The sequence below is a fragment of the Festucalex cinctus genome, chromosome 5 (genome assembly GCF_051991245.1).
Source record: "Festucalex cinctus isolate MCC-2025b chromosome 5, RoL_Fcin_1.0, whole genome shotgun sequence".
Taxonomy (NCBI): domain Eukaryota; kingdom Metazoa; phylum Chordata; class Actinopteri; order Syngnathiformes; family Syngnathidae; genus Festucalex; species Festucalex cinctus.
Window position 1 is genome coordinate 21549584 of NC_135415.1, and position 20681 is coordinate 21570264.

Genomic DNA, 20681 nt, shown 5'->3' on the forward strand with positions numbered 1-20681 from the left:
ACCTTCAACACAATATATATTATATTAACTAGCTCTATGTTTCACTTTACATCTCTGAAGATGATCTAAAATGATTTCTTTTAGGGAATATATACTGTAACAATTGCCTTAATTTTGAAAGGATGCACTAAAACCTGTGATCGTTCCGAAGGAGCGGGAGAATATCACGGCCAAAACAAACATTCAATTTGCAAATTGGCGCAAAACGTAGCTTTTTATTTTTTTATTTTATTTTATTTTATTTTATTTTATTTAAATACCAAATAAAGTAAAATAAATACATATAAAGATATTGCATAACATATGTAAAATTGTTCAATTAGATCATAGATGTTCATTCTGTAAGACTGATCAAACCCATCTTTTCTGTGATTGCCCATTTAGTATGAAAAATATAAAAAATATATTTATCAAAAGACTGGCCATTCTATAAATATCACAATATCACTTGGTTTGCAACTTTGCATACAAAGATACAGATATCAGCAACATTGCTGTTTTTAAAAAAAAATATATTTTGTTATGGGGAAATTTCATACAAAGCATTTTTTTAGATTTACTTCATGTTTCAATGCATTATTATTATTATTATTATTATTATTATTATTATTATTGTTATCAACATCATCATTTTTATAATTATTATTATTATATTGATATTAGTGTTCACAGTGACTTTCTTATATTTGAAAACGTTTTGGAAATACCTATAATTTGTTTTCATTATTTGCTTATTAGAATTTTTGTTTATTATTAACACTGAACTGGAATGTCTGATTTTATGTATTTCTGTTGTTGGTTCTCATTTATTGTATTATCCACAATGGATTTGTTACTGAATTGTCAAATTATATTTTCTCCCCAAAAATGGCAGATTTGTGGAGATGAAAAAGAATTGGGGAGGAGATGCCAAAATATCTAATATCAAAGTGTTAAATTAAACATAAAAAAGATGAGTCTAGAGTCTCGAGTCATGTTTTGGGTGTCCAATTTGCATTCTGACTAAACGCAATACAAAATCACAATGGCTGATTTTCCACTCCCCTTGTTTTTTACATTTTTAGAAAAGAATTTTAACGCCAAGATGAAGATCGGAAGCGTGTCAACAAAATGCCAGAGTAGCAAGCCAGCCCATATCTTGGCCACAAACCAGCAATGCATACATGGCATTCTTTTTGTACATTTCAAAACAAAGTAATACTGGCATGGCGTGTCATTGTGAACACACCTCATAAAGGATTTAACCTGACACGTAAGAGCTTTGAGAACTTTATGATCACATGTAGTGGAGCAGCTGAAAGTCTCCCCTTGAATTTCTCTGCACAAACAGCAGCAGAATGAAGATTTGAAGCTTTGGTTGGTCCAATAATACATGATTTTCTTCATGGGTAGGAAATACTTTTTTTTTCTACCTTGATAAATATTGCTGGATTATACTGCACCATATATCAAAACAGAGGACAGTTGTTAAATTTTATTTACATAATATTGAGCACTTCAAAGAAGGGTTGCATGAACATGTCATGTAAAAGCTTCTAGCATCTTGTGCGGGCAACTTCTGCAACGGGCCCTTTAGCTTTATTCAAATTATTTGATTTTGAGTCTTGTGGCATGATTGTAGCGGTGAAAAAGTAAGACGTGTCAAAGAAATACAACTGAGCAATTTATTATTTAACAGCCCTCTACAACATTATATTTCATTGATACATACAGTAATAACTGCATGCGTTGTTGCCGTATGTGAACAGGCATAAGCGATTTAAATGTTTATAATTACCACAACAGACATGCTAGCTTTGTAAGACTGTTTTTTGCGTTAGCATTAAGTTAGCAGACTTAGTAGTTTGAAGTAATACCTGATGCATGTTTTTAGTTTTTAAATCATCGGTAGTGCTACATAAGAGCTTACAGCAACCACTTCCTCTTTTCAGAAAAAAATATCTGTCAAACTACTAATCATTATGAAGTTCACTGCAACCCTAGCTAGAACTCTAAAGAAACAGGCCTAACCTTGTGTATAAAAGTGTCCCAATCTGCTCAAAATCTACAGTTACCCTGTGAGTGGGTGTTTCTATTTCTTTCTTGGCACCATAGTAATTACGCAGCAGCAAAGAAGAAAACAAATATTTGGCAATCTGGCACAAACTTGTCAAGACAGCACTGACGTAACTATTTTTAAGAAAAGGCATTTTGGGTGCGTGTGTTGCTATCATGACAGGAGCAGAAGACAAATATTCAAATGTTCCAACACTCATCGCACACATGCCAGCAAGTTTGAACACAACGTGACAATCACATCATTTTAAAACAACAAACACATGATAGTCTACAATCAGAAACGATTTGGTGCGGAAAGTAAGGCATGGCACCACTGGTGAAGGAATGTATGGAGTGCAGGGATTTCAAACTAGGATCCGTAAGTAAAACAATCAAAAGCTCAATATGATTGTAACGTATTATAACATAAATCTGACATCACATGATTAAAGTTGTTCTTTTAACTAAAGGTGTATTACAGGAATGGAATATGAATTAACCAGCAAAATCCACCCATTTTGCCCATCTCGGGCAGCCATTTTGCCACTTGCTGTAGACTGAAAGTGTTATCAATGGCGTGACCTCCTCAGTAGGGCACGGAATAGGTAGTACGGTGGACATTCGGACACAGCCGTAATTGCTCAGTTAACAAACTCACCTGTTCTCTGGGTTTGGTCATGTGACATTCACAAGCTGAGCCATTAATCACTGTGATGTCATTGTTAGTCGACATGAAGTGGAAAAATGGCTGCCCCCTGAGATGGATAAAAACATGTGGCTTTTGCTGCTTTCATCTTATTCCACAAATATTAATCAGAATGCCATATTTAGACTAGTGAAGCTACATATAGAACATCTTATTGCAAAGATTTTTCCACCCTGTACATGTGGAGCATATTACTAAAAGAACATGATAAACATTTATGCAAAACAAAAGGTAACCCTTAATTTAATTCGATCAATGTTGTCAAAGGGTGAACTTATTACTTGTTCAGTGGCCAACACTGATGATAAAGACACACATTGGTTAGCTTACAGTATGGTACATTAGCATTTAAGGAAGTGAAGCCTCTGCCGACTGTGTGGAAGACTGCGGCAATGACACGATCGGAGATCGTTTACTACTGTCTGGAAGGCACATGAGAAAAAGATGGAACAATACAATTGATTTCATTCAGTCTTTGGCTGAGATCTGTATGCAGCAGTCCAAAAGGAGCACATTTCATGACATAAGTCATATACAGCAGCCATTACATTCCAGTGATAGTTAAATATCATTCCAAGTCAGTGTTTCACACCTATTAGGATGTGAGAGTGAATGGGGGTGAAATCAGTCAAGATCGGTCACTATAAAGGTTGCAGGAGTCAGTGGCGCACAAAGAGAACTTGCTTCGTTCTGTCAGTCCAATTGTCAGACCGAAACCCCATTGAAAATCCAAACGAAGATGGATGGTCACAAGCCATCAAACAAAGCACTGTCATAAAGTTGCAATTAAAACGTTGTTTAAAATGATTATGAAAAGATGTTCATCTAAGATCTGAATCAACAATGCATTTTTTGTCATTTTCTCCGGATAATATCCTCAATAGTTTTCACGACTAAAACAAATACAGTGGTGCCTTGAGATACAAGCGACGAGGATGAAGGTTTTTCCAAGATACATTTTTTTTTGGACAAATGCTGCAGCAACACATGACAGACAATAAAACATCCATCCATCCAATTTCTTGACCGCTTATTCTTCACAAGGGTCACAGGGGGTGCTGGAGCCTATCTCAGCTGGCTTTGGGCAGTAGGAGGGGGACACCCTGGACTGGTTGCCAGCCAATCGCAGGGCACAGACAATATAACAGTACACAGTCATATGACTATCCTTTGCAAAGCAAAAAATATTAGTACCATACTGATTAGCTGAGAGGAGTTGTCTTATTTCAACAGTACAGCCTTTTATTGCTCCCAGATGGCCAAGGCGGTACACCCAAAAAAAAAAGCATTTCCATTCTTTTCAATGGGAAAAAGATTCTTTGAGACATGTTACGTGTGGTCACAGTACAAATTAAACCTCATATTTCAAGGCACCACTCTATGCTCATTTGACAATAAATAACAAAATAATGGCCTTTTTTTTTTTTTTCAAATCATGAAAAACCAATCAAATACTGATTCCTGTATTTTTCAGATTAAAAGTCCCACGCTTTTCAGAATTTGGCTGGTCCTGCGACTTATACTTAGGTACGATATATATATTAAAATTAGGGCTCATGCTGGCACCCACCATCTCTGTTCCTTGTGTCGACTTTCTATGCATGACTGCCATCGTCCGTGATAAAATAAAAGTACAGTATTTGCCAACCGCCACGACAAGATAAAGATAAAGTAGATTTTGCGCACATCTGAGCAATACTGTTTTTTGTAAATCTCTGCCAAAAATGTGACTTGTACGTCCAGAGTGACTCGTTTTTTTTTCCTTCTTTATGATCCTTTTTTATTTATTTATTTTTGACTGCTGGCACTATACAGTATCATCCGGAGCAATTTATAGTCTAAAGACGGTGTATTACTAATTTTACTTCAGGGTAGAATTGAATGATCTTTTTAACCTAAGGCAGTGGCCAGCCACATCTTTTTTTCTCAAAATATGACTTTGGACATAATTTCAATAAGGTGATAAAATACTAAAACCATCATTTTCCCTCCAAATAAAAACTGCTGCTTTTATTTGGCACGTGTGTTCATGACCACATCTACCTGAAAATAGCGTGATGCGTTCAGTGAACCCATAAAAAGTAGGCAATTTCGTCCAGGTCAACAGGGTAGTCAGTGAGGTACTTGGGGCCCTTAACAAAATGTTCCCCCTTGTAGCTTCTCCACCTCCCTGCAGGCAAGTAGATGTCGCGTTCCTGCTTGCCTGCTTCCAACACGGGCGCCACCATCAGGTCATCCCCAATCAGGAACTGGGAGTCGACCTTATAAGCCGCCTCGTCGTCGTTGGCGATCCACCAGACGGGCCTGATGATGGGATCGCCTGTTTTAAGCACTTCGTTGGCCAACTCGAGAACCCTGGGGGCAACCAGCTCCTCGTGGAGTTTGGTGAACTTCCGCGCTATTTCCACCACCTGCACAGAGAGGCACGATTTGTAGGACAATGACAAAAAGATTTACATGACTCAAAAAAAAAGACATTTATCATAAAATGCAAAAAAAAATAAAAATGGCCCTGAAAATCAACCAAATAATCAATTAATTTGCCCCATTTGATTCAAGATTCAAGAACAAACTGTACAACAAGTACAAGGGGAGTAAATCTAGCAAATAGGTGTGTCAAAATTAGTGCATTAATTTTGAGTTGATTTAAAGTTCCTTTAACGTGCAAATAATGACCGCCCCTTACTTGGGAAGCCTGAACTAGGGGAATTCCAGTCGCAACGCAGCAGACACGTCCACATTAAAATTTAGCAGTAATACATTTAATCATAATGCATATATTTGCGGACACTGGGGTCAAGCTGTATTTTACAATTTAAAAAATGTGCAGAATTTCACAAGTTACTTCATGTTAAAGATTAGACAGCTCTTAATATGAAAAGAAAAATGCACTGAGCTGTCACCAATATCTTACAAATGCAATTATGCCGTCTAGTAGCAGAGAAACTACCTCAACACAAGTCAATATCACACTTGTTTTTTTTACACTACAGTACATCTTTTGAATTTTAACTCCATTTTATTAATTATTATGGAATTACTGTATCAAGGAGTTTCACTCTCCTTTGCGTATATGTAATGGATAAGGACTTACAACTCATACCAAAATATCTGTGCACTTAAGATAAACATGTTTTGTTTATTTTCTATTGTTTAATTTTATGTTAGGAAGAACAACTTATTTGTATATTATTATGATAGAAGTATTAGGGAGTGAGTAGGACTAGATAAGTTTTTGTACTTCCTCCTACTCCTTTTGAACTTCTAAATACTATTGACATTTTTTTTTTTTTTTTACTTCAACTTTTATTTTATACTTGTGATGTGTTTGTTTATATGTTCAATAAACGCAATCAATCAATCAATCAATCAAAGGACTAAAATATGCAGCAATATTTCTATTAGAAAACTGAGAAAAAAAATTAATGTGCATGTTATCATACATTTAGAACATATATAAAATTTGTGATTAATCATGAGTTAACTATTGCAGTCATGCGATTAATTACGATTAAACATTTTAATCGCCTGACACCCCCTAGTAGTAAATCTTATACTCACTTCATCGTCATAGTACCATGGTGGTATAGAAAACTGCATAGCCGGCATGAACGCAGACAGCTCCAACCATCTGATGTACAGCTCCCGGTCAGGCAGGTCATTGCCTAAAATATAACATGAATATGACATCATTTCATATGAAAGGTTCAAAGTTTCATGCAAGGTAGTTAATCGTGGCGATTCACTGTCGTGTGATCCATACCTGCCATGTGGTCAGAGTACGCATTCCCGCCGATCATATCAGGCAGGACAAACTGGTACCCCAGGATGCTGATGGTCAGAACGGTGGGAATGATGGACTTGAGGCCGAGCTCATAACCCCACACCGAGTCCCTGTCAATAATCCTGTAGAAGCAGGAGATTTTCTGACTCTGGTAGCCCACCCTCAGCTCGGCCCGCTCACTAAACGGTTCGGCCATCTCGGTGTAGAGGCGGGTGAAGGTGGAGGGGTCAGCTAGCGGGATTAGCGTGCTAAACTGTCGAGGGAGATAGCTGGTCTCCCCTGCATCAAACTTGAAGGAGGTCACGCCGTAGTGTGCTTTCAGTTTGGTCAGTTGGACCAAATACCAGTTGCGGGCATCTGGGTTGGTAAAGTCCAAAATTCCACCGATGCCGTTCCACCAGCGAACAAGAGCTGGCAGCTCGCCGCCGGGCTCGCGCACAAACAGACCGTCCTGAACGGCGACGCCGAAGTTGATAGAGTCGTAGTTGATGAAGGGGTGAGTCCAGAGCGTCACTTGAAAGCCGTCCTCTCGGAGCGCCTCGAACATACCGCTGGCGTTGGGGAACTTCTGGGGGTCGAAGTCGAACTCGCCGTAGTCGGCGGTGTAGCGGTCGTCCAGCTCCAGGTGAGAGCAGGTGAAGCCATGTTTGGTGATGTCAGCTGCGTACTGCAGCAACTTCTCCTGGGTGACAGACGTCTTGTACAGAGCCCAAGTGGACCACACCGGGTGTTTGAACACCTCAGCAGATGGGACCTTGACAGGCTTTGGGAAATAGCGGCGCACCTGATAAAACAAAAATAAAAATGTACTTAATTTGCGCAACCTCTTTCTTTTTTTTTTTTTCTTTTTTTTTTTTACACATCTTTTTGCTAAAACATTTCTGACATTTTTCTCAATCTTGTGTACATTTTATGGTAATTTTCAGGGTTTTTTTTTTTTTTTTTTTTTTTACATTTTATGGCTATTTTTTTGTCTTTTTTTTTTTTTTTTTTACATTTTTCTGCCTTTTTGCTATAAACTTTCTGACATTTTTTTCAATTTTGTGTACATTTTATGGTAGTTTTCAGGTTTTTGTTTTGGACATTTTATGGCTATTTTTGACATTTTTCTGCCTTTTTGTAATACATTTTCTGACATTTTTGTCAATTTTGTGCACATTTTATTGTAATATTCAAGGTTTTTGTTTTGGGCATGAACAGTCACTTTTAAATGTTTTATTTTCAGCCTATTTTATTTCTTAATTTATTTTTGGCAGTTCCAAAGACGTTTTATGGTAATTTTATGCCTTCTTTGTTTTTGGACATTTTATGGTTATTTTCTGAACGTTTTCTTTTCTGCATTTTTTATTCATTTCTGACATTTTTGGCAATTTCATGGACATTTTATGGTAATGTTCTGCTTTTCTTCTTCCTTTTTGGACATTAGTCATTTTTAAAACTATTTAATCTATCTTTTGTCTCTTTCTGTAAACATAAAAATTTGGTGACATTTTTGGAGGAATATTGAATTATTCTTATTGTATAATTAATAATATTTTATCTAAAAAAATAATAATCAAAAAATATATATATTAATTTCTACTATTTTGTTAGAAATCCACAGGGAGACAAATGAGAGAGACTAAAGAGAACCACAGGCTGGAGGCCACTGACTTAATCTGATAAATATCATTGTCAGACTGTTTGGCGTCAATGCTCACCATGTATTTATGAATTGAGGTGACATCTGAGCCCACACACACTCTGTAGCTGAGTTCTGGTGTGGCCTGCTGTCCCTCTGGTGGTCTGAATGGAGAATCTTGATATCGGGCCTGGAAGTGAAGCGTCATGTCCTTCTCAGACCAGCCCAAATGAAAGGGCACAGAATCATTGATCTTGATGGCCACCGCGTTGGACGAGAGCCAATAGCGTTCGAGAATCCCCCCAAAAGCATTCCGATTTGAGTAAACGTCGCTGGTGATGAAAGGCTGAGGTTCCTGCTCGCCTTCGATGCTGATCGGCCAGTGCTGGATGGCTGACTCTGCCCCTCCATACCAGTGAGAGCCATTACAAGCCATGGCGTGCTCCACTGCGCGCTTATCTTGCAGAGGCTCCCAGCGCACGCGGTAGCACAACACGGTGTCCTTCAGTCGAACCGTGTGGATAAAAAAGTTGATCTTGCCAGCATCTGACTCGGTGCAGCTTAGAAGATTTTCCTCATGAGAGCAGGAGTCTAAATCCAGTGTGGCGGACCTGCAGATCATTCAGGAGGACTGGTTAAGCACTAAATATACATCATGCAAATTGAGCTTTCACATACACGAGTGGTTAGCATGTCTGGCTCACAGTTTGAGTTTTAGCATTTGACCTTCAAATCTCCTTTCTGTGAGCAACTTGCATGTTCTCCCTGTTCTTGTCTAGGTTTTCTACATTCCAGACTTCTAAGTTGTTCATATGTACGAATGCAACTGATGCATTATACACCACTTGCACTTCTGTCCATGAGAGGGACTCTTTGGATTAAGACCATGACTACAGTAGCTGTAAAACTGTGTTCCCCCTCAGGGTCTAATCATTTGTTCAGTCTAGTGTCCATTATCCATTGACCTATTTCAGACACACAAAGAGGACTTGTTTAGTCAATACATTCGGCCGTGTGTTTGTGTGTGTATAGGGGGGTGCGACTTCTACTAATTTGAAAGTAACGCATCCGTGACGTGACACACACACATGCATCAGGGCTGTGCATAATTCAGAATTTCAGAGTTCAATTTCATTCAATTGATGACTTTGAATTGACTCGTCTCCACGGGATGTTAAATAGAATTTGAGGAAGTGGAATTGAATTCAAAGCAGTTCAGACTGTCATCTCATAATATCAGTGAGAATGAACCAAAAAAAAAAGACTTGGCTAAACCAAGGTATTCTGGAAAATGAAGTAGGCAGTCGGCTTTTAATGCTAATTAAAAAAAAATACTACACTTTACTATTTATTTTAAGTATTGTGTACATAAAGTCCTTGCAATATTTGTTTGAAATTCAAGTTGTAAATACGCTTATATAAATAAACTTGAGTTGAGTTGTATACTGTAAAGCTTCATTGCTAAATCGCTTTCAATTTTGCATCATGAATTTGTTTGAATTTCAATTCTACTTCCTGCAATTTGAATTTGAATTGCAACTGTGATTCCTGTTTGCCACTGCCACCTTAATTCAAATTCAAGTATTGAAATTTGGGGACCAGCCTTAGCTAAAACACTGGAGGGAAACTGAACCTTGGAATTATTTTTTATTTATTTTTTTCGTGCAAGGGATGTCAGGACAATGTTATGAGATGATGTGACACCTCAAAGCTCGTTCTCTGTTATGAGGTGGCTTAGTTTGATTTGGATACCTCATTCAAACCAGTGCTCCCTATGCAGAATGTCTTTAGTTACATCTCTACTCTCAAAGATCGTCTCCTACAATGGGAAGAATGGCTTTGGTACACTGTTTTCAACCTTTGTGAATTCAACTGGATGACAGAGAATCCCCACAAGAAGCCTACCTGAAATTCATGGTGAATATAATGTCGCCCGCCTCGTTCCGGATGACAAAACCATCCTTGTTGAGGTCCAGCAGCTCTGTCCTCATGAGCTGGGCTTTGCGCAGAGATGCCGAGTAGTAGCACCAGGCCACCACGGCAGCCAGAACCAACACACAGCCCAGAACGCTTGCAATGACCAGGGGCCGGGCTTCCTGAGTTCCTCGCTTTTTTAGCGGGGATCCCCCAGTCTCTTCGGACAGGGACTGCTCCCCGGGGGCCACTGGGACAATCTGATACATGCTGAACTTTATGTGAGGGAGGAGCTGAAAACAGTGGCCAATGATGATGATGATGATGTTCAGAAGAGAGCTTTCTCCCAGTTGTCGTCATGGAATTGGAAGAAGAACGATGGATGGTCTACCTTCTTGTCCTTGGTAATGTCTCCATTTTGGGTGGTTCCAACCTTGAAGGCAGATGCACGTCAATATGGTAGTAACAATGCAGTTGTCATACAAGTATTACAAAATAATAGAATGTATGCAGCCGTGAATGCGTGCATGGAAGGAATCGGAGCTCACATTGAGACATTTGGATAAGTGCAGTGACTGATACAGCTGAGGACTTTTTTTTTTTTTTTTTTAACTTTGTAAGGCTTTAATCAGCATTATATTTTCTTTTGGTGGTTCGGTCTCTGGCTTTGGGGTCCTCATTTTCTATTTTTGTTGAACAATTTTCATTTTGGTGCTTCACTAGGTGTTTTAAAACTTAAAATGTTTAACTAGAGACCACATCTGCAACAGTGCAACTATAATACTATATTTTTGTTAAATGTACATAATCACAGTGATGTCACGGCATTAAACATTAGTCATAGTAAGAAGCATTATTATCCCAATATTTTAGAATTAAGTACTAATTTTTACACCAATGATACAATATTGCAAACTTTTAAACTGTAACGCACTCCATCCAATTCAAACTCCTCTTGTCATTTTATTGTATCTTAGTGGCTTCAGTTTAAATATAGGCAGTCTAAACACTGTTCGCGTTTGTTTTTCATTTGATTTTTTTTTTTTTTTAAATTACATTATGGCCCATGTTTTTCCATATATGTAGGTTAATTAGTACGACGTTAAGACTGGATGGAACTTCATCAGAAACCGAGAACCCCGGCACAGGCTTATTAGCTAAAGAGGAAGAGAAAACGTTGAGAACAATGTGCACGTAATACTTGACTGATTTATGTCGTTGTGGTAATAGGTTACACATCAGTTCTGGATTATTAGGTGAAACCAGGCGGTTTCATGAACAATCGGTCGACCAGGCCTCATGACCCTTTTTCTTTTCTTTTTTTTTAATAGGCTGTACCATACAATCTCTAGTTCGTCAGTGTACGACGCCCCAGCTGTGAACTGTTGTTACGACTCGAAATTATTCACGCCGGTTGAATGTCCAAATTGACCGTGCGTTCTAACGAAGAAGTAACTCATAACATGGTTCATATGGTTGAAAGAGAAAACAGAAAAATACTTACTTGTCCATAACATCGATTTGCTTCAAGCACACACCCGCGTAGACTTGCGCAGGTGCAGCATTGCAGCTCCGTAAACCCGCCCATTCTAACAACAAACACCACACTGCGACGCTGATTCGTCCAGACGCACGTCAATCCAGTTTTAGAGGATTTGGGGTATTGTAGTTCCGCAGTTCAGTTTTTCCAAACCTGTGTACAGTATGTAACGCACGGTGGCTGATCAGACATGGATGGCGCAGCTGGATAGCAAAAACAAAACAAAACTGAAGAACAACAACGGAACTGGAAGTCCACTGGTTACTTTATTGAATGGAAACAAAAATTGTGGGCTTCTCGGCGCTATCACGCGTACGATGAGTACAGTACACATTTAGGGCGTCAAACACATTGATGGCCAAAACGAAAAAGTGCTTCCTAGGCATAACATAACCAAGCTGGCGCCACCTTGTGGCGCGGTGCCACTGCGGCTTGTTAAACGGATTTTTGAAGTACTCCAAAATTATATTTTTCATCTCAGGAAAGAAATAAAAGAAAAAAAAGTGGGGGGGGAAGCCAAAATATAAAGTTACGCATTGTCAATATTTACACTCACCTGGTAATTATTTACACAAGAATCTGATGATGATCTAAGAGCTGTATTAAAAACATATTGCAGCTGTATTTGAGAGCGAACATCTACCCATCCATTCATTTTCTTGACCACATATTCCTCACAAGGGTCACGGGGGGTGCTGGCGCCTATCTCAGCTGGCTCTGGGCAGTAGGTGGGGGACACCCTGGAACGGTTGCCAACCAATCGCAGGGCACACAGAGACGAACAAGCATCCACACTCAAAAGCACACCTAGGGACAATTCGGAGCGCCCAATTAACCTGCCATGCATGTCTTTGGAATGTGGGAGGAGACCGGAGTACCCGGAGAAGACCCACGCAGGCACGGGGAGAACATGCAAACTCCACCCAGGAAGGCCGGAGCCTGGACTCGATGAGAGCTAACATTTAACATAAAATTATTATTGTAGTTTTTGTCTACAGTGGGTAGTCCAACAAGTCCCAAGTTACTGTGGCAAAAACCCCTGCCAAATTTAATTAATTTAATTTAAAAAAAAAATAATAATAAAAAAACTGGATTGAGAAAAATCAAGTCATTGCCTCCACTCACAATCTGTGGGCATGTCTACTCATTGGTGAAACCACACCTGCTAAAAAATGGATGCTACAACATGTTAGAGCGATGAAAATATATATTTTTTGCCGTGTGGCGTTCCACGCAGCGATGAGAGGAGCTAGCTTAGCTACCAAACTAGCTCTCGCGCTAAACTTCCCGGTCTCCCCTCGACCAGCTAATGGAAGGTGGGCTGAGGCTTGCCTGTTCTGTTCTGTAAATTGTGGCATCCAGGGAAGATGCATTTTCAGGGTGTATAGCTAGATGCCTAATTGCATGCTGTTGTGGTAGAAATGTGCCTATAATAATAACAAGTAACTCACAATTGTGCCGAATAACCATATTGTTATGGTGCTCGAGTTTTTACATAGTAACCTAGGGGAGGGGCAACTCATGCTGGTGGTCCAAGTGCGTCACTGGGCTCCGTTTCAGTCTCGGCCAAAGAAAACATGATAACTGAAATCGTGAAAACAGTTATCGCCACGATTCACTATGACGTCGTTTTCTGTGAAGAATAGCCTCATTTACACAAGACTTTTTTTTTTTTTGCATTTGCTATCCTGTGATCAAGCAGATCTGTGAGTGATACATGAAAAGAAAAAAAAAAGTTGGACTAATGCTGACTGACATTTGCTTGTGCACAGTCACTGTAGGTGGGATGCTGCAATGGTGGACAATGGTGTTGATGCTGTGCTGCAACACTGTAACTGAGGCCTGTCTGCTGTGTGACAAAGAGGTCACCGACATGCTTAACAAAGTAAATCCAAAAATTTCAGCAAAAGATCGTAATGACGCTATTAAGGATGGAGATAAACGATACAAGACAGCAATCCAGAAACTGAATGGCATCATGGGTAAGACCTATTGTACAATATTTGCAACAACATTTGACTATAGTGATTTATATAGCTTTCTATTGATTATTTAATTTTAGTTCTGCAGAATATGAGCTACAGTATTTCATGGTGGCTAATGGCCTATATCGCCCTTCTTAGATCCAACCACCATGTACAGAGCCAAAACTGCGTACAAGAATGTATTTGATAGTAACTCCTTGTTGCGAACAGGTGAGAACTCTCACAAGCAAATTTTTTCTGTGCATTATGATATAGCCAAGTCAGTGGAATGTTTTTTTTTTTTTTTTAATTTCTGATTGAAGGTCGGGCAAACTTTGCGCAGTCACTCCACCAGGGGTGTGTCTACGTCGTGGGCTGCTCTGAGGGGCGTGCCCTTGGAGGACATCTGTTTGGCTGCCTCTTGGTTGTCGCCCTGCACGTTCTCAAGGTTTTTGCAGCTTGGATGTCACCTCTCCTCATCCACGGGACGTGGTTCGGGGTCCTGCGGAGGCCCCGTTGTGAGGTAGACTTTTGCAGGGTCTTCGTGTCATCGCTGGTATTCGGCGTTCCGTGCTGGATTTCGTCCCTCCCGACCGCCAGGTGGCGGTGCTGTAACCAACAGGGAACGTCGAATACCAGCGATGTCACGAAGACCCTGCAAAGTCTACCCCACAACGGGCCCGCCGCAGGACCCCGAACCACGTCCCGTGGATGAGGAGAGGTGACATCATGCTGCAAAAACCATGAGAACGTGCAGGGCAGGGGGTTATTTTAAGTTGTTTTTTTTTTGTTTTTTTGGCGACAAATAAATGAGGATTTTGTGTGTGTGTGGGGGTGTGTGCATGTGCGTGTATGTGTCTTGTGGGAAATAAAAGGGAAAAAAAGATGGCTGACTCCAATAATTGTTTGTTGTTCTGGTTCATGCATGCAGTCGGTACAAATAAGATTGTGGTACGTGAACTAAATTAATGTTGTGATAAATAAAGGTATAAATATATACCAGTGTAAATTATGTTGTCAGGTTGTAGTGTCTTTGTTTTTGTTTTTTTGGGGGGTTTTTTGGTATAGTTAACTATCCTTTTCAATGGGGAGTTAAGCAAGCATAAGAATTTCATTGCACCGTGTGATCTTTGTTTTTTTTCTGTGTAGCTATATGATAATACATTTCCTTGATTAATTAAGTCAAGATCCTTTTTCATTTTTTCTTTGTGATTTGGACCTCCTAGTTAAAAGGCGCATTGATGTGCATTTTTCCAAGGTCGGATGTCATAAAAGTACAACTTGCCACCTTCCTCAAATGCACAATTACTCAAGGCTCAGATAACGAGGAACAACCAATGATGGCTCAGATTCCAAACCAACAGCAAGTGTCAAAATGGCCGCCCCATGAGATGGATGGGAATTTTTTGCGGCGTAATTCAAATTCCACAAACACAATTAATTAGAACACCAAGGTTTTGTGTATTTATTTGAAAATTGAGCAGATATTGACACCAAGTGCTCCTTTTCCACTTACAGATAGCACTGTGATAAATGAGTTCTTGGAAAAGCGGACGGAGCTTTCAGAAAAATACTTGAAAAAGTTCATGGCTGATGGTAAATAGCAACAATATGAGTGAATGCACATCATCATTTAAATGTCTTTGCTGTGAATCAGATGCATGCTTTCTGTTTTCTTTCCCTCAGAATTATGTCACAACAAGTGTGGTGAGTTTTATCTTCTAAAATCCAAGCGCTCACGTTTATATTTGAATGGTGTGTGCCTACTGTGTGGATTGTCAGGTTTCTTCCAAAGACGAGTAATGGATTGCGTAACGTGCAAGTACAAGATCTACAGCTGTCCATCTCCGTCCGGAATTGTGGATTGTGGTGGTATATAGTTACACATTGCCTGTTTCATGTGAATGAAAAAAATAAGTAGTACAATAGCATCCTTCTTTATATCGTCCCCTGCCTCAACCTTTCTGCAGTGAATCAGGTGAAGGCTGACGAGGGAACACAGACATTACTGAACTGTTTCCAACCATGGCATGCTCTTATGTACATGAGACGAGAGTACCGATACACCTGGACCATGGATGTGGAAGGAGACAGAAAGGTCTGCCTTTACATCCTCACATATTCCAAGCCCTTGTCATAAATATGCAAATTCGCATATTGAACTACAGTAGTCAAAGGCAACTTCGTTTTTTTTTTTGTATTAAAGCTCTCATTTGAATAACATGGCTGAATACATTTTTTTTTTTTTTTTTGCATCAAATTACTTTTTTTTTTTTTAAGATTTTTTTCGAAAGGATTTAATCATGTAAATAATTATACAGGGCAGGCACGGGAGTTGACTGGTTAGCACGTCCGCCTCCCAGTTCTGAGGACTCGTGTTCGTGTTCCTGGGTGGAGTTTGCATGTTCTCCCCGTGCCTGCATGGGTCTTCTCCGGGTACTCCGGTCTCCTCCCACATTCCAAAGACATGCATGGCAGGTTAATTGGGTGCTCTGAATTGTCCCTAGGTGTGATTGTGAGTGTGGATGGTTGTTTGTCTCTGTGTGCCCTGCGATTGGCTGGCAACCAGTCCAGGGTGTCGCCCGACTACTGCCCAGAGCCAGCTGAGATAGGCTCCAGCACCCCCCGTGACCCTTGTGAGGAATAAGCGGTTAAGAAAATGGATGGATGAATAATTATACAGTTTTAATTTCTGGAAGATGAGACAGGCATCATATATATATATATATATATTTTTATTTTTATTTTTTTTTTTTTTAATTAATGCAATCAGAACACAATAATGATAAAACAGAATTTCCATAGGAAATAATGGAGGACGCCATGTTGGACTAGTGGTTAACATGCCTGCCTCACGGCTGTTTGTATGTCCTCATATTTGTTTGGATTATTTCCATGTTCAACTGCATTTTTTGTTTCCTGTTTGGATTTCAAAACAAGTTTTCCTTATATTGAAAATGAAATAAATGTTCCATTGTAAAACTTTGATTAACATTATAAGCATCAAATAAAATTGGATATGTACAGTATGTGTGCATGGGATTCCTTGCCTTACTTACACTCTGTTACTTTTTGTGTGTGCAGTGGAACTATACGATGGAGGACTCCGAAATCGTGTTAAATCAGCTCAGCTTGAGCGATCAGGGGATGTACCAGTGTTCACTAGTACGTCAAAATGGGACTGTGGATTACCGAGTTCAATGGAATGTCACTGGTAAAGTGTAATGTCACTCTTCTCAACAGCTGCTTTTTTTTTTTTTTTTTTTTTTAAAAGATCATTAAATTCGAAATATCATGACCTCATTGGACCAAGCGAAAAAAACTATCTTACATATAAAAGTGGATAAATGAGTGAAAAATGACTAGCCTTCATAACTGCTATAGTTTGCATGTGTAAAGTGTCAGTGTTAATTTTGTTAGCACACATTTTTCCACACATTTTTCACCTGACGAAAACTAGATTAAAATCCTCATTAAAAAACTGTAACTGGAGCTAAATCAGTATGCATTTTCGTCGACTAATAATGACGAGATGAAAATGTACTTCACTTAATAAAAACTGCTAAACTAGTTCATGGACAAAGACGAGATGAAAATTACATGATTTTGTAAAATTCTGTCTCTGCTAATCTGTCCTAGTCTGTGACACTCGTGTGGCACACAGTTTTTGTTTGTTTGTTTATTTTTTTTGTAAATTATAGTTATAATGTAGCATTAATGCAACAGCTATAATATTCCGACAATGTTAATCTGACCACTAACTAATGCTGGCTAACTTACTAGCTCGTAGAATGGAGCCATAGTAGTTGTGCGTGAGTTGTTTTTCATCAAAAAGATCCGAGAATATTTGTGAAATAGTTATAGATCCGAATGTTCAACATTAACTGCTGCCAAAAAAAAAATGTACAGCGGTAAAATGATTGTCATGAACTAGACAAAAACGCTGACAGTTTTTAACTAAAACTAGACGAATAAAATGTTTTCTTGTACTAAAATAGACTAACATGCTAGATTTATAGTCGACTAAAAACGGACTAAATAAAAACGGGATATGGTTGAATATAATTTTTAAAAAAACAACTAACAAGCGTGATTAAAAGTGAACTAAATCTGAGTCAATTTACACTAGTCAGTCAAAAAAGACATTATGCGTAAAGTTGCTTGGAAGTGAGACCAAACACTTGGCTGTAATTTACATTTTAAAATAAGACTAATTTGAAAATGGGTTCGTTAAACTTCCCATAAAGGGAAAATGAATGTCTTGTAAATTTGACACATAACAAAGAGTGTTGTTAACAATCAGAGCCGTGAAAAAATATCCTCTTAAAGCCACTGGTGGCTGGAATTTATCTCACAGAGCTCCATGTTGTGACGAGCTAGCCACCAGTTAGCTCGCAAGCTAACGGACACGCCGCTTGTCCACAAAGTACAAAGTAATCTCATTTGGTGGTGTTGTCAGTGTGTGGGTCCTCATAACAGACACACTAGTATGCCTTTCGCCGGAAACCAGTTGTGATAGGCTCCATATTCTCGTAACCTTTAACATGATATACGGCAGAGCCCGACTGAACACTCGTGTTGTTTGCTGGGTTCAACAACCCCTTTCATGAGTGGTTGATCACTTGGCCACTGGTTTTAAACCAGATTCTAAGATAGCCCTGTCCAAAATATCAAAACCTCATTGTCAGAAATGATCACATCAGTAAAGCTGTACTTAATCGTCCTTCACAGTCACTCCAGTGCCGACCACAACGCACCCACCTATAGTAACACTGCCTGCAGAGACTCTTGACGATGACTCACTTTTTCACCGCGCTGTGCATGCGCTGGTTCCACTCATGGCTGTAGTCACCGCTCTAAGTCTGGCGGGGAGCCTCGTCTTCATTGCTGTAATTGGGTAAGCAAGAGCAGTGTGTTATGGCTCACACTTTTTGGCAGCCTTTATAACAGCAGCAGCTTATACAATGGTCAGAAGATGCTATACTGTTGATGTTTGAGTGTAAATGTGACTTCCGCCCACAGAAAGATGATGATTCAGCGAAGAAAAACATTGGCCAAGCAGAGGGTGGAGGAAGAAAATGGCACATTCAGCTCTTTGTGGGCCAGATGGCGTGCACAGTAAATGATTCGTGTATGTACTTGATGTTTGTTTTCTTGCCATGTTGTCATACTGGTTCTCCACACTCTACTTTGGTTTCACCGTCTACAAATTCCACCTGTTTGATGTGAACCCTATGTGACAAAGGAGACTACTTGTGTCTTTTTTTTTCCAACTATGGCTTTCTTCTTGCCTTGTATATGATTTTTTTCCTGCTTTGTTTGTGTTGGCCTATCACAAAAATCTCAACAAAATTCTATGCATTTGTTTGTGATTATAAGGTCATAAAATCTGAAAATTTTATTTCTTTATTGTATGTGTCCACAACAGAGTACTACATACTTGAAACTTGCACACATTTTTGTCGTAATCTTTAAACATGTGCAATGAATGTATTTAAAAAGTAGAAAAATTTCCGCAGAAATTTTGGATGTGACTGCTGACTCTTGCAAGGTGCACTGAACAGTTTGCCAAAATGTTTGTGCACTTTACCTCTCAATCAGTCAGCAAGCTAGCATTAGCATGCTAAGCTAATGTAACATTAGCATTAGCATGATAGCTTAGCATTAGCATCCTAACCTAGCATTAGCATGTTAACTTAGCATTGGCATTAACATGCCAAGTTAGCATTAGCATTAACATGCTAACTTAGTGTTAGTGTGCTAATTTAGCATTGACTTGCTAAGATAGCATTAGCATGCTAAGCTAGCGTGAGCATGCTAAATGGGAAAAATTGCAACAAATGAGCTAAAATTCATATCGGTCGGTTAATGTATGTGCGCACAGCGTGGCTTGGAAAAAGGTGCTTAATTTGTGGCTCTTTTCCCCCCCTTCTCCATTCATTCCTATGGGACTTTTTGGCGGGGGTTTTGGGGAGTTGCGTCGCCATGGTAACTCGGAATTCCGAAAAAAAAAAGGTTCCCCGCTGAGTCAGATCGAGCCGCATCTTTTGATCCCTCATTTGTTCCGGTACGTTCAACGGTTTGGACCGCATTTTTTCTGAAAAATTCCGCTATAATAAACGCCGGGGGCCATTTTCTAGGATAGTAATATGTACCTGCTTTGCTTTGCAGCAGTCACATAATAAATCTCCAAATTCACTTTACATGGTTTTTAAGGGATACTTGAGCCATTTTCAGCAGTAAAAAGTTAATATTGTGTCCAGAATGAATTTTTTTGGCACACCCCTATTGACCAATCTAAAGTGTTGAAAATAGATTGCTCTCTTTGTTAATGTAATGTTAATATGGTTGAACAAACGTGTCATTTTAGGCATCTCTTGAAAATTGCCGATTTTGGCCCGACCCCAGCGATACACTGTTCAATTTTTCAGTTTGTTAAGCAATGCTAAGCATATAACGGTAAGTATAGCGAACCCCTTCCTCTTCCCGCAGAGACAAGTGTTCCAACTGTCATACCATCAAGTTATGTCTCTTAGTACTTATTCCCATACAAACACCCATGTTAAGTGAAGATGTGTGATTCACTGTGAATCAAACCACACACAGAGACACACATGCACACTTTGGTACCCATGTGCATATGAAATCCCCAAGACACAGCTCAGCTTTCCAGAAAATAAACCGCCAGCCGTATCAGAGCCGAGTGGGCGGCCTGGTCACATGGTAAGAATCAGATGAGGTCAGCATCTGGATTGCAGTGTTTTCCTGAGATTAATAATCCCGACCATGCAAATAATCCCCCTGTGGGAAGGCGGAGTTATCGAGTGTATATCTACTCACATGCATTCAGAAAGGGATTCCATTATTTTCTTCTTTCATCCTGTAAATTCGAGACACCTTTAGAAAAAAAAATAGCACTTTTACTTAGAAGTTACACGGTCATTCAAACCCAAAAACACATAAATGTTTTTTGTTTTTTTTTAAATATTTTGTCCTTCACACCCCAAAACGTGTGTATATATATATATATATATATATATATATATATATATATATGCTAGCTGGAGCATAAAGAAGACTTTGATGCAGCTTCTGACCTGAAGAGGTCGCTTAAA

At 39.2% G+C, this 20681-nt stretch overlaps 2 protein-coding genes across 2 annotated transcripts; one reads left to right on the forward strand and one right to left on the reverse strand.

Moving 5' to 3' along the window:
- The first annotated feature begins 1235 nt into the window (after positions 1–1235).
- On the forward strand, positions 1236–18967 carry izumo1 (izumo sperm-oocyte fusion 1). Its single transcript, XM_077521613.1, has 10 exons — positions 1236–1388; positions 13375–13584; positions 13726–13797; positions 15085–15162; positions 15253–15273; positions 15349–15438; positions 15537–15664; positions 16651–16780; positions 18298–18463; positions 18589–18967. Exons 1-10 carry the CDS (start codon positions 1373–1375, stop codon positions 18686–18688), a joined length of 1011 nt encoding a protein of 336 aa, XP_077377739.1. The 5' UTR covers positions 1236–1372; the 3' UTR covers positions 18689–18967.
- Positions 1651–11827, reverse strand: LOC144018929 (myogenesis-regulating glycosidase-like). Its single transcript, XM_077521612.1, has 7 exons — positions 11567–11827; positions 10454–10495; positions 10054–10355; positions 8228–8759; positions 6507–7311; positions 6305–6408; positions 1651–5154 (listed from the first exon to the last, which is right to left on the reverse strand). The coding sequence occupies exons 1-7, from the start codon at positions 11648–11650 to the stop codon at positions 4807–4809; spliced, it is 2217 nt and encodes a 738-aa protein (XP_077377738.1). The 5' UTR covers positions 11651–11827; the 3' UTR covers positions 1651–4806.
- Positions 18968–20681: the final 1714 nt, after the last annotated feature.

Bases quoted from the DNA above. Each gene is read 5' to 3' on its own strand.
- LOC144018929 (XM_077521612.1), bottom strand. From the start codon at position 11,650: ATGGGCGGGTTTACGGAGCTGCAATGCTGCACCTGCGCAAGTCTACGC. The intron at 8,760-10,053 runs GTAGGCTTCTTG...AATGATCTGCAG, and splicing joins ATATTCACCATGAATTTCAG to GTCCGCCACACTGGATTTAG. The intron at 5,155-6,304 runs GTGAGTATAAGA...CTCTCTGTGCAG, and splicing joins CATGGTACTATGACGATGAA to GTGGTGGAAATAGCGCGGAA.
- izumo1 (XM_077521613.1), top strand. The intron at 15,274-15,348 runs GTGAGTTTTATC...GTGGATTGTCAG, and splicing joins ATTATGTCACAACAAGTGTG to GTTTCTTCCAAAGACGAGTA. The intron at 15,665-16,650 runs GTCTGCCTTTAC...TTGTGTGTGCAG, and splicing joins ATGTGGAAGGAGACAGAAAG to TGGAACTATACGATGGAGGA.